At 46.5% G+C, this 14,199-nt stretch overlaps 1 protein-coding gene across 2 annotated transcripts in view; it reads left to right on the forward strand.

The window, feature by feature from the left end:
- HGS (hepatocyte growth factor-regulated tyrosine kinase substrate) overlaps window positions 1-13,431 on the forward strand; it is a 45,241-nt gene extending 31,810 nt beyond the window's left edge. For both annotated transcript variants that reach the window (XM_073588189.1, XM_073588190.1), the window contains exons 16-21: window positions 2,736-2,876; window positions 2,956-3,133; window positions 3,230-3,357; window positions 3,861-3,971; window positions 4,081-4,170; window positions 11,221-13,431. In XM_073588189.1, the coding sequence (XP_073444290.1) occupies window positions 2,736-2,876; window positions 2,956-3,133; window positions 3,230-3,357; window positions 3,861-3,971; window positions 4,081-4,170; window positions 11,221-11,322 (750 nt within the window). In that variant the 3' untranslated portion in view covers window positions 11,323-13,431. The remainder of the gene's footprint in view (window positions 1-2,735; window positions 2,877-2,955; window positions 3,134-3,229; window positions 3,358-3,860; window positions 3,972-4,080; window positions 4,171-11,220) is intronic.
- The last annotated feature ends 768 nt before the right edge of the window (window positions 13,432-14,199 follow it).

Below are 14,199 nucleotides of genomic sequence, written 5' to 3' on the forward strand. Positions count from 1 at the left end.
CTTACACATGTTTATTATACTTGTCTATATTTCCCCTTTTCACTTGTAAAGCACCATGGAATAAATGGCGCTATATAAATGCATAATAATAATAAAAAACATGAATTTTAGCGCTTTTTAATTTTTACACTTTTTTTTTTTTAATAACTTTATTACACTGTCCCAGGGGGGACATCACTGTCATGTGACAGATCGCTGATCTGTCACATCACAGGCGTTGAAGCAGACTTCCTCATACCTGCGCTTTGCAGGCAGTGAGGAAGCCAGCTCCCTGCAGGCCCCCGAAGGTCCCCGTCGCCATATTGGATCCGGGGACCTGCAGGGAAGAGGCCCCCGCAGCAGCGCTGCACATTGCGCTGCTGTGGGGGTCTCGGGGAAGCACGGAGGGAGCCCCTCCCTTCCGATGCTTCCCTAAACCCCCGGTACACTGCGATCGTGTTTGATCGCAGTGTGCCAGAGATTAACATGCCGGGGTGGTCCGTGACCGCCTCTGACACACAGTGCCGGGTGTCAGCTGTGATAATCAGGGGGGGCGCCTCTGATCGCTTTGACGTACTAGCCCGTCCCCGGTCATAGGTGCCCGGGTACCGTGGACGGGATAGTACGTCTAATGTCGGGAAGGGGTTAATTAGTACATGGGGTTCGATCTGTTATGATGTTCCCCACCCAGGGATTGCTTTGGGACGTCCCACGGTCTGTCCCCCAATGAGGTGAAGGAGAAATAGGGATTTTTGTGTACTCACCGTAAAATCCTTTTCTCCGAGCCAATCACTGGGGTACACAACACCCTTTCCTGTTGGCCTTTTGGTTTGTTCTGCTTTTCCTTCTTTTGATGTGTTGTACTCTGATATGATGTTAATGATATCCTACTGCTTTTGCACTGAACTGGTTCACTTGGAGCCAGCATGAGAGTGTATACTGCAGGGGAGGAGCTAACTCTTTTTGTCTCAACTTAGTATCAGTCTCCTAGTGGCAGCAGCATAACACCCACGGTCTGTGTCCCCCAATGATTGGCTTGGAGTAAAGGATTTTAAGGTGAGTACACAAAAATCTATTTTTGGCAAACTCTTTGCAGGCTTTCATATGTCTTGCACTGAGGAGAGGCTTCCATCGGGCCACTCTGCCATAAACGCCCGACTGGTGGAGGGCTACAGTGATAGTTGACTTTGTGGAACTTTCTCCCATCTCCCTACTGCATCTGTGGAGCTCAGCCAAAGTGATATTGGGGTTCTTCTTTACCCCTCTCACCAAGGCTCTTCTCCCACGATTGCTCAGTTTGGCTGGACGGCCAGGTCTAGGAAGACTTCTGGTGGTCCCAAACTTCTTCCATTTAAAGATTATGGAGGCCACTGTGCTCTTAGGAACCTTGAATACAGCAGACATTCTTTTATAACCTTGGCCAGATCTGTGCCTTGCCACAATTCTGTCTCTGAGCTCCTTGGCCAGTTCCTTTGACCTCATGATTCTCATTTGGTCTGACATGCGCTGTGAGCTGTGAGGTCTTATATAGACAGGTGTGTGCCTTTACAAATCAAGTCCTATCAGTTTAATCACTGCTGGACTCCAATGAAGGAGTAGAACCATCTCAAGGAGGATCACAAGGAAATGAACAGCATGTGACTTAAATATGAGTATCTGAGCAAAGGGTCTGAATACTTATGACCATGTGATATTTCAGTTTTTCTTTTTTAATAAATCTGCAAAAAAATTCTACATTTTGTTTTTTGTTTTTTGTTTTTCAGTCAAGATGGGATTCAGAGTGTACATTAATGAGAAAATAAACATGAACTTTTTTTGAATTTACCAAATGGCTGCAATGAAAGAGTGAAAAATTTAAAGGGGTCGGAATACTTTCCGTACCCACTGTATATTAGCAGTTTTATGAAAAGTAAAATTCCTAACATGAAAATTACCAGATGGTTTGGATACTCAGTAGTCAGTCTGTTCTCCTCTGTAGTCCTGTGAAATCATAAGACAAACACCTTTTGTGGCAGACGCCATATGCGATATGCGTTTTGTATGTGTACTGTACACAGCATGCTCAGGACTACACATTTCTCTGGCATAAGCATACGATCATCAGCTGCTTAGAGATGTATATTGCATTGGCCCCTATGGCATACAGGAGTCTTGCTTGTGGTTATTAGATGGTCAGCAGAGGACTTATGGAAATATCTCCAGACCTGGGAGAATCCTGACAGCATGCGCAATGTGAGAATTCGCAAGTTTGCAGTCACATTGACTTCAGACTTTCATGCCAAACCCGGACAAACCTTCTAAAGAGAACTTGTCAGGTGATAGATGCTGCCCAAACCAGGAGCAGCATGTATTAGGCACTGGCTGTATGATTACAGCCATATAGGTTTGTTTCTGAAACACTGCAGTGAAAAACACTTTTAAAAGCTTCCAGGGACCGAGCCGTGTGGGTGACTAGTCGTACAGGTAGGTCCCAGCCCGTTGACTGCCTATGGCTAGGTGCTTGGTCCGTGGCAGCTATTAAAAGTGTGTCTTTCTTTGAAATGCCACAGCATTTTCCAAAACTAACATACATGACTGTGATTGTACAAGCAGTGGATGAGGCATGCTGCTTGTGGATTGTACAGCATGTATCAGCTGTCAGGTGCTCTTTAAGCAGTAGCAGTACCTAGACTACATTAATAAGAAAAAAAGACACTTCTATTTGAATTGGTCATAATCATAGTGAGTGATAACAAATGAGGAACCATTGCTTGTAGGAATATTTGGAGATGCAGCGTCAACTTGCCATCCAGCGCCTGCAAGAACAAGAAAAGGAGAGACAAATGAGGTTGGAGCAGCAGAAGCAGACAATCCAGATGAGAGCCCAGATGCCAGCATTTCAGCTCCCCTATGCACAGGTTTGTCATCCTTCCTGTTGGAGGTTTGTATGAGTGGTAATTGCCTTTATGTCTTAACTCTTATTTTCTTGTTCTGCAGTTACAGTCACTGCCATCATCTGGTGGTGTCATGTACCCACCCTCAGGGCCTAACACTTATACTGGCACATTTAGTCCTTCTGGGTCAGTGGAGGGATCGCCTATGCATGGAGTTTACATGAACCAACCTGGACAGCCGACATCTGCACCTTATCCTACCATGCCAGTGCCTGGTAACGGTAAGTAAAATTACTAAAGCCATGGTGGCTATGCATTTATATAGTCGCTTGTTCTTCTACACCAGTAATGGACATGTCTGTATTGTTTTACTACAGATCCCAACATGGTAAATGCATACATGTATCCAGCAGGATCTGCTCCAGCAGCTCAGCAAGGTCAGCCTGTGCCAACTACCAACCCTGCGTACACCTCTTACCAGCCCACCCCTACACAGCCCTACCAAGTAAGTAGTTGCCCTTTATTCCTTCACTTTTCCCAGCCATTTTCTTTTCTTGGAATACAAAGAAAATGTTGCGTATTTGATAAGGTTTATTATAATTACTCAGTTTATAAAGTTTCACCAAAATCCAGTTTAAACAAAATGTCATCCATTTCATGTTAAGGCTCATCTTTCTAGACTGATGGAAAAGATCTGGACACAACATTTCTAGCATAATAGTCTGTCACCTAGCTCCACTGTGGATACTGTGACTGATATGCAGTGTACAAATCTGTATACAGTATGTTTATGGTCATGTGCACATACTTCAGATAGACGTTAAATGGAAAAAAAAAAGCGGTTTCAGTGTATATTTTTTGGAGTTATGTCATGTAAAACTGAGGAATTGAACCAGCATTGAGGCGACCCTGGAAAATATCACTGATCTACATCAGGAGGATGTGCCTTTATAGTGTATATTATATCATTAACAATTTTCTGATTATTGTTTTTTCTTGCTTTTAAAGAGTGTGGCCTCCCAGAGCCTCCCTTCCATTTCCCAGAATCCTCCAGCCACTGGGATGACGTACATGGGTGCACAGTCTGTACCCTTGGGTTATCAGCCTTACAATATGCAGGTTAGTCCAAATGATATCATCTATTTAAGTTACTGGGTGGATAACTATGAAGCAGACATGTTCAATGACTTGTTCATTGCAGACAGTTCTAAGTTTCTTTTCTTTATAGAACCTTATGACTACTCTCCAAGATCCAGCAATGAGCAACTTGTCCTCCCAGCAGCCTTTCCTCCCTGGACAGCAACCTATGTACCAACCTGTAAGTGCCAACTATTGACATTACGTACAGTATATACTATGATATAAGACAGCATGACAAACAAGTATTTCAAAAGAGTTGTCATACGAATGCTGACTTCCATAGGAGCACCATCTTGACAAGCACAAGGGTCTTCTGCAGTCCTCTGGCTGTCATGGGAACTCTTCAGCACATCACGGATGGGTGGTGGGCAACGGGCAGAGCACTGTAGATGCTGTTGTCTAAGATTGACTGCATTTAACAAGTTAACAGCTGTGGGTGGAACAGCGCTCCATTCCCAGCTGTTAGAGGCAGATGATGGTAAAAACCTGTTGGCAGGTTATCACTAACTAGGAATCAGTCGGTGAGTTTGTTCTGGCAGTTTTAACAGGAAGGTTTTTATCGCTTTATTTTTTTCGTTTACTATCTTTTCCAGGACGTCCACCTGACAGCACCATGGAGGACGTCATCCTCCTCCTTACAGGGACAGAAAAGCACACGAGAGGTTAAAAGGCCATGTCCCACCCCCTTTCCCTCAGTGTTTTTCCTGTCCCTGCATGGAGGGACACACGAGAGCTTACCAGAGGGGCTCAGGGGATCGTGCGGCCAGTCCAATCCTTCCCATGTCAAGAGGTCCCGGGGCCAAAACTCCCTGATGGGGAGTCCCTCTGCTCCAAAGGCCAGGAGCAGGATGACGCTCCTGGAGGGAGCCGTTCCTCCCGGTGGGAGGCTCTCGGCTCCAGGACGGGTTGGCTCCCCGCAGGCGGCTGGCCGAGCGGGCACCGACAGAAGAGGGCGCAATCGGGGCTGCCAGGCGGGCCGAGTACCCGCAGGACGGCGCCGACGGCTGGCGAGGTCAGCACTGGGAGACCTCCAGCGGAACGCCATAGCAGGCGGGGAGGCGGTTCCCTGCAGGCGGCGGCACCGGGGAACCGAGTGCGGTCGCGCGCAGAAGCCCGGCAGGAAATGGAGGCGCGGCTTACCAGCGTCACATCCGGTGACGTCAGACGCCGATTTCAAATCCAGGGCGCGCGCTCCTGGACCACAGCGCTCTCCAGAGTCGCCACATGTCGTTCTAGGCTGTGTGACTGCATTTGTCGGTGATTAGAGCTTGAGCCTGGAGGATGGAAGGCAATGCTGCAGCTGGTGGAGGGGTAAGTGCGCATAGCGCAGACCACCCTCCCCACCCATCCCCACAGCCAGATCTGAATAGGTGCCCCTTATGTTGTAGGAAAAGGGAATCCCGGCCGAGTCCCCCTCGGGGAAGGACCCGGCAAAAGCCACCTCCAAATCGGTCAGATGTCCAGTGTGCAGAGCAAAGCTGCCAGACACCTATAGCAAGACCCTATGCGGACCCTGTACCTCCAGGGTCATAGGCGAGGAACAGCCATCTCTCCTTTCCGAAATGAGGTCGTTGATAAGGGAAGAGATTCAGGCCTCTACAGCCCGGCGTCAATCCCCCAGCCCTGGGCCAAGTCGCAAGCGTCCAAGGTGGGAACCAGACCCAGTATCAGAAGCGAGCCCTAGCGAGGAATCCGACTTCCGGGACTCAGACCAGGAGGAAGAAGGCGAGATCCTGGGGGATAGACAGGATCAGAGCAGGAAGTACCTATTCAGACTGGAGGATACGGACGAGCTGGTGCACGCAGTCAGAAATACCATGCAGATGGAAGAAGTCCCTAAGCCACAGTCCAGACAGGACTTAATGTTTGGAGGACTGGTGTCCCGCAAACAGGTGGTGTTCCCTGTAAGCGAATACATCAAAGCAATGATCCAGGAGGAGTGGAAGGAAGCAGAGCGTCGGTTGACACTCTCCCGAGACTTTAAAAATAGACTGCCCTTCGATCCCGAGGAAACTCGGGCGTGGGAAGAAGTCCCTAAAATAGATGTCCCAGTCGCCAAGGTTACTAAAAAGACTGCTATCCCATCCGAGGACTCATCAGGTCTTCGAGACCCGATGGATAGAAAGGCGGACGTCTTGTTAAAAAGAGCATGGGAGACGTCGGCGGCCCTGATTAGAGCCAACATAGCAGCCACCTCGGTGGCCAGGTCTATGTTCTTGTGGTTGGGGCAGTTGGAGGAACACCTAACCAACAAGACCCCGAGGTCAGAGATACTAGCATCTCTTCCTCTCTTGAAATCAGCCACGGCGTTCCTGTCGGATACGTCGGCGGAATCAGTAAGGTTTGCGGCCAGAAACAGCTCCCTCTCTAATACGGCCCAGAGAGCAGTCTGGCTTAGAACCTGGTCGGGGGATAACCCTTCTAAAACAAAGCTATGTGCCATCCCTTTCTCGGGCCTGAGGGTGTTTGGTCCAGCCCTTGATAATATCCTTGAGCTGGTGTCCGATAAGAATAAGGGATTTTCGGAGGGAAAACCCAGGCGGCCCCAGTCCTTTCGGAGAGGCTCCTTCAGAGGACAGACGGAGTTTAGGGGTCAGGCGAGGTCTAATAGAAGCTCCTACAAAGGCTCCTTCAGCCAAAGTGGGAGGAACAGAGGTCCCCCATTTGCATCAACATCTAGATCGAGGAGACAATGACGCCATAGGCATTGGGGGGAGACTTCGCCACTTTGCAGCAAACTGGTCCCGAGTCACCAACAATCAGTGGGTCCTCAAAACCATCAGGGAAGGCTACAGAATAGAGCTCTATTCTCCTCCCCCCGACAGATATATTGCCCCCACCGTCGTCCGGGAGGACTCCGCAATGTGGTCGGATCTTCAGGACATGTTAAATTCAGGGGTCATAATACCAGTTTCACCGTCAGAAAGAGGGTGAGGGCACTACTCTTCCCTGTTTGCAATCCCATAGAAATCCGGCGAGGCCCGCACCATCATAAACCTGAAGCCACTGAATACTTGGGTCAGATACAGGAGGTTCCGGATGGAATCAATCCGATCCGCAATTCCCCTAATAGACAGGGACGCAGTTATGTGCACCCTAGACCTAAAAAAGGCATACTACCAGGTTCCTATTCATCCCTCATCCCAAAGCCTACTAAGGTTCGCGATCAGCTTACCAGCCCGGACCTGCCATTTCCAGTTCCAGGGTCTGCCATTCGGGTTGGCCTCAGCTCCCAGAATCTTTACGAAACTGGTGGTAGAGGTGGTGGCCTACCTGAGAGATCAGGGTATCGTGATTGTTCCATACCTGGACGACTTCTTACTGGTGGCAAGATCCAAAGAAGCGCTCATCCGAGACAGGATCCGAACAACTACCGTAATGGAGTTCCTGGGCTGGGTGATCAACTGGGAGAAGTCGGACCTCACACCAGACACCAGAAAAGTATTCCTGGGAGTCCTCCTAGACTCAGCCGACAGGATATCCTGGCTACCCGAGCAGAAGCAGAAGACCATTCAGGCTAGAACCAGAGCCCTGTTGAAGCGTCAATGCTCCATAAGAGAAGCAATGGAGGTCCTGGGCCTCATGATGGCCTGCATCCAGTGCGTCCGATGGGCCCAATTCCACTCGCGATTGTTACAAGGAGAAATCCTCGCAAGATGGGACAGAAGTCAGGCGTCGCTAGACAAACCCCTAAGGCTCTCAGGACGAGTAAAGGAGTCCCTTCGCTGGTGGTCACAGTCCAGGAACCTTCAGGTGGGCGTGCAATGGACAACCTCTCCATACGTGGTAGTCACCACAGACGCAAGTGCGTGGGGATGGGGAGCCCACATAGAAGGGAAGATCTTCCAGGGGAAGTGGCCAGCAAGCATCAAGACCAGATCCTCCAATTTCAGGGAACTCTTCGCGGTCTGGGAAGCGTTGCGGAGAAACCGGTCGGCACTAAAGAGTCGTCATGTCCGCATATTATCCGACAATATAACGACAGTGGCATTCCTGAAACAACAGGGAGGAACCAGATATCAACCACTACAAGCACTGGCGGAAAAGATATTCACGTGGGCAGAATGAACAGTCCGATCCGTGACCGCGGTACATCTAGAGGGTTCCCAAAACGAAGTGGCAGACTACCTGAGCAGACAACAGATCCACCCGACAGAGTGGGAATTGAATGTAGAAATCTTCGACCAGCTTTGTCAGCGCTGGGGGACCCCCAGTATAGATCTCTTCGCAAGCCGGAAGAACTCGAAGGTTCCCAGATTCTACTCCCTAAATCCGATGGACCACCCGGAAGGCGTAGACGCCCTGAGTCAAACTTGGGGAGAATCCCTCTCTTATGCGTTCCCACCACTGGCCCTCATACCGGCAGTGCTCAGGAAGATACGCGAGGACCACGCAAGAGTGATATTGATAGTGCCATACTGGCCGAGGAGAAGCTGGTTTCCCCTTCTAGGAGCCATGGCAGTAGAAGATCCAGTCGAACTGCCCCTGTGGGAGAACATCATCCACCAGGGCCCGATCCACCACCCAGACCCAGCAAGACTCCATCTATCGGCTTGGATCCTGAGAGGGACATCCTGAAGGCAAAAGGATTGTCGGAGCAGGTCATAGCCACCCTACAGGCCAGTAGGAAGCCGGTGACGTCGGCAATTTATCGGAAGATATGGAAAAGATTCTGTCTGGAGGGTGGCAGGTCCGAGCTCGTGGCAGGCACCCCTGATCTCCCTAACATACTAGGGTTCCTGCAGGCAGGTTTTAATAAAGGCCTCAGGCCCAGCACTCTAAAAGTCCAGGTTTCAGCCTTGAGCGCCTTCTTCGATTACCAGTTAGTTGCACATCCCTGGGTGATAAGGTTTATAAAAGCCACACAGCGCCTGCGCCCCACGATTAGGCAGCTCACCCCGCCATGGGACCTGGGCCTGGTACTTCGGTTCCTCTGCTCGGACACTTTCGCCCTTAGTGAGAAGATAACCATCCCTGCTCTCACTCGTAAAACGGCCTTCCTAGTAGCCATTACCACGGCCAAAAGAATAGGGGAGATCCAGGCCCTATCCATTAAGGACCCATACCTCCAGATAAGAGAGGACCGTATAATCCTAAGGTTAGACCCGGCATTTACCCCGAAGGTAGCCTCTACAAGAAATCTGAACCAGGAGGTAGTGTTACCCTTTTTCTGCGATAATCCCCGAAATGAAAAGGAGCAGCGGCTCCACTCGCTAGACGTGAGGCGCGCAGTTATAGAATACCTAGAGGCCACCAATAGCTGGCGCGTCGACCCGAACCTGTTCGTCCTTTTTGGGGGTAGGAATAAAGGGAAGAAGGCCTCTAAGGCGTCCATCGCGCGTTGGATTACCTCAGTAATATCGGATGCCTACCAAGCTGAAGGCGCCAGCCCGCCAGATTCCATAAAAGCCCACTCTACGAGGGCGGTATCGGCCTCATGGGCCGAGCGGGCGGGGGCGTCAGTTGATCAGATCTGTCGAGCGGCAACCTGGGCTAGTCTTAATACATTCTGCAAACACTACAAACTAGATGTGTTAGCTGGTCAACAAACCGCATTTGGGAGGAAAGTTCTCCAGGCGGTAATCCCACCCTGAGGAGGTGCTTTGGTACTCTCCATGGTGCTGTCAGGTGGACGTCCTGGAAAATAGGTATTAGACCTACCGGTAATGATGTTTCCAGGAGTCCATCCTGACAGCACGGGTAGTTCCCTCCCGGTTGTGTTATACTATGTATTATGTCATATGCTGTAATATGATCGTTTCATTAAACCGTTTCTAGTATCATCCACCTTGTGGTACTTGTCAAATCACTGAAGGAAAGGGGGTGGGACATGGCCTTTTAACCTCTCGTGTGCTTTCCTGTCCCTGTAAGGAGGAGGAGGACGTCCTCCATGGTGCTGTCAGGATGGACTCCTGGAAACATCATTACCGGTAGGTCTAATACCTATTTTTTGAGCTACGCTTAGCTGATTTATGGCTGTAGACTACAGTAAACTTATTTCTCTGCACATTCAAGAACCTTTTGAAAGTAAAACTGTGCAAAATTCTTAATGAAATCAAATTGCAAAAATGTTTTTCTTGGCCCAAAATACATGTATTTAAGTAAAAAAAATTTGTCCCCAAATGTTGCCAATCTACTGGATAATACCAGAGAACTTGTGTCTTGGGGTGTGTACTTCTTTCCCTGCATGCAGGCGGTGTCGTACAGGAGAGAAAAGAGCATGCCTTCCTCACTGATCTCTGCAGCTTAGTAATGGATCTTTACTAGTGATGAGCGAGTATACTCGTTGCTCGGGTGATCTCCGAGTATTTGGATGTGCTCAGATATTTAGTTTCTGTCCCTGTAGCTGCATGTTTTAAGGCTGCTAGACAGGCTGAATACATGTGGGGATTGCCTGTTAGGAATTCTACACATGTATTCAGGCTGCCTAGCAGCCGCAAATCATGCAGCTATGTCGACAAACGCTAAATCTCCGAGCACACTAAAATACTCGGAGATCACCAGAGTATGCTCGGGAAAACCTGAGCAGTGAGTATACTCGCTCATCAGTAATCATTAGAAACCCTTCCAGATCTCATTTGACAGAACTGCCAGCTCTCACTTTTCCCCCACACTAACTGCAGTTAGTTGAGAGCTGGAAGTGTTTATAATGATAAATAACTCTTATGTACTGTATCTCTACACAATAGTTGCACAGATCAGGGCTGGCATGTTTAGTTTTTTTTTCTCCTGTGTGTTGCTGACAGCTTTTGATTGGTCAACCTCATACAGGGGAAGAAGTACACGCCCTCAGAGACAAATCTCTTAACGTCCATTTGAACTATAACCTAAATCTTAACCTAAACTTGACCAGCTAATATCTCTGCACCAGAGGTGGTAAATTTAAAAAAAATAAAAACTACATGTTACTCATCGCTGCAGTCACTATTCCTTGATATGGCCAGTTTAACATGCTCAAAGGGGTGGAAGATCCTCTTTAAGCAACATGCTGTATATGCTTTAAATGGCATATAAATTAGCTGAAAACTGCCATAAAGGGAATCTGTCAGTAATATCAACCTTCCTGTGCTGTCTATATGGGCACGCAGGTCATAGAAAGATGAGTAAAATGATATTGATACGAAGTCTTATTCCAAAGAAATACACATTTTTCTTATACTTTTTATATATCATGTTATGGTGTATACTTGCATGTTTCAATAGTGCTGAATTATGTTTCTCTTTGTAGATGCCAGTTGGTGCTGGCCAGCAGCAACCTCCACACTCGCAGGCAACACATGGTCAGCAGGTGCCAGGTGGAAGCGAGGCCCAGTTAATTTCCTTCGATTGATTCCAGAAGACATGCTATTCATTTACTTAACCTGTCTTTGCTGTCAATTCCTAACAAAGTTTGTAGCATGCATACTTTACCAGTACTGCTGCAGTAAAACACTACATGTATGTAACTGCCATCTTCACTGTCTGCCTAGCTTCACCTTTGGTCTGCCTTCCAGCTTCTTTCATATCCATGATGCTGGTAAATTGATGCTCTCAACTAACATTGTAAAATCTTTGTAACTTATCCTTGTCTTAGGATCGCTTTATATTTATATCAAGTCTTTTAACCAGTACTAATGTGGGAAGGATGCCTCAGTGTTAAATGAATTGTCTGCATTAGATAATGCATTTCATATATTAGGGCCTATGGAGTTAGTAGGGGATGCTCTCACTCTGGAGGACCATTGTCCATGATTTGCAAGGGTGCCCAATGAGTTAAACATGCTTGGGCAGTGGCTCTTTCCCTTGGCAAGAACATCTGATTGTTGGGAGCCCTTGCACAAAGACTCCTAGCAAGTAGATACTTGTCAAGGCAACAGAACCCTTAACTAAAATTGTAACGATTAATTGTAATAAAAAAGATGGGTTAAATCTTAAATCTGTTTTAGGTGATTATATGGAAAAAAATGTCAAGACATTCCTTCATGTCAAACAATATTTAGTGTCTCTCACACTGCTCTGATTGGATCATGGGCAATTGGGAATATCTAGTAGTAAATGTAGAAAGCCTAAGAGATGCCCATCAAATTTCACTAATCATTACTTTTAGTTTGTAATTAAGAAGGGAATTGTGTTGCCTTGAAATTGTATGTCGGTGAAATGATACAAGATCTGTTTCTTTTATTAAAAAGAACCAGTAATCTCTTCCCATTCCCCTCCAAAAACCATTTATGTGACTATTTAGCCCTTTAAAAGATAAGCCGATCAATTTTTTTATGGCACCAAAGTGCTGTTTCAGTAGTAGAAATCACTCTGCGTGCATGAGGCTGAAGAGCTGGAAGATTCATCATGCCTCAATGCAGTTTCAGAGGGCTAGACAGTCCTATATATCAGGGTGATATTGGGGAGTTTCTGGCAGGTTCCCTCAGGTATATGTGAATTGTGTTTCTTTCTCAAGTATATACATTTTTAATTTTCGTAAAATGAGATGACCATTATTAAGACATGAATAAAAAGGCAAAATGTTTGTTTAGCAAGCGTGTAAACCATTGTTCAAGAGATTGTATGACTTTCAGTTTTTAGTCAGTACAGTATAACTCTTTTCCATGGTTTATTAGTGCACTCTTACCTGTAATACCAGACATGGTATCCTGAAATGCAAAAAAAAACCCCAAAACATTGATTTCTGACCTAAGAGAGAACTTCTATTGAAGACTTGATTGCTTTCCCAATCTTTTATTAGGTTTTCAATATAAAAATATTTATAGAATATCAGAATGTCCATGAAGTCTAAACACAAAGACTCCGGTATGACTGCAAGTCACAGACAGACGGGTCCAGTATCCTGGGATATGAAGAGCTATTTCGAGTTAATAGATAATTTAGAGCATACTCTAAAAGTAGAGGTTTACCTCGTTACCTTGGAGAGTTTCTATTTTATTAGTTTGGAAAGGATGGTGATGACAATATTTCCTCTATCAGTATGTGAGATCTCCATCATATAACTCCTGTCCCAGGTTCCTGGGGTATATGGGATCATTGTGCAGATGTTATGCTGGACTAACTGCAACATGCGGTGGAAAATGGACAAGAATAGATTTATTTCACCAGCACCTCAAATGTTGATGACATAGCCTTTGCCCATTCAAGACTATGGATCATATTGTCTTTCCCTGTTTTATGAGAGTTTTATTCTTTATAATTGTATATGACAAATGTGCGTTCCCTTTCTCAGCTGTACTGCAACTTTAAAATCCTACATGTACATGGCAGTGGAGGTGTTCATATTGGGCACAGTATGTTGTCGGAGTGACCTATCCTTCTAGGTGACCTGCTTGTTTTGCTGCTTTTTGTGCTTGTAAACTGTGAAGGTCTTGGGCCAGCTGTTGCAGCCCGTGCACCGCAGAATTCTTGCTTGTAGTAATCTATTGGTTTAATGACAATAAACATGTATGAAACTTTGGTATATTCTCCTTGATCGTATTCAATTACACTTTGCTAGTAAATGTAAAGTGATTTATCTAAGGTGAAATCGCTTAATGACTGTGCCCACCTATCTTGTGCGTCAGAGAAGCCATTTTCGTTGCACCTGTCAAACTATATGCTGCTGTTAATAGCAGGTCTATCTATTGGTGCAGGGATGTCAGGTCTTCCACAGTATATTAAATATCTTGGAATTTATCCTTTTCTAGAATGTAATGACTTTCTGGTAAATCTGTAATAAGCTTGTACTCTTATACACCAGCTACTCTTAAAAAGTGAAAAGCATGAACAAACGTAAAGGAGCAACCTGAACAGAAAAGTAAAAGATCTACTTTACATCTGTAACACCTTTATACAGTCTGTCTCCAAGGATATGCTTATATTCCAACCAATGACCGTTATGGTGCAACTGTAGGAGATGTCATACATTTCTGATAATTATTACCCCTACCTATATGGATGTTGAGACCCTATGATCTGTGTCTGTAACTCGCTTTATCCCAAGTAAAATTATTAACTGGCCAAGAAAGAGGGAAGGCTAGGAATGACTGCAGCTCTCTTTATAAAGCTGGGCATAAATATATTATGGCTACTCTGGGGTCTGAAATAACCAGAAGTCAGGATGGCTGAGCGGTCTTAGAGTATGTGCACAAGTTGTGGATTTGGCTAAATCCGCAGGTAAAATGACCTGCGTTTTACCTGCGGATTTCTCCTGCGTTTTGACACCTGCGGATTCCTATAATGGAGC

Source organism: Dendrobates tinctorius, unplaced genomic scaffold (genome assembly GCF_039654945.1).
Source record: "Dendrobates tinctorius isolate UK_male_01 unplaced genomic scaffold, ASM3965494v1 ptg000103l, whole genome shotgun sequence".
NCBI classification, from domain to species: Eukaryota; Metazoa; Chordata; class Amphibia; order Anura; family Dendrobatidae; genus Dendrobates; species Dendrobates tinctorius.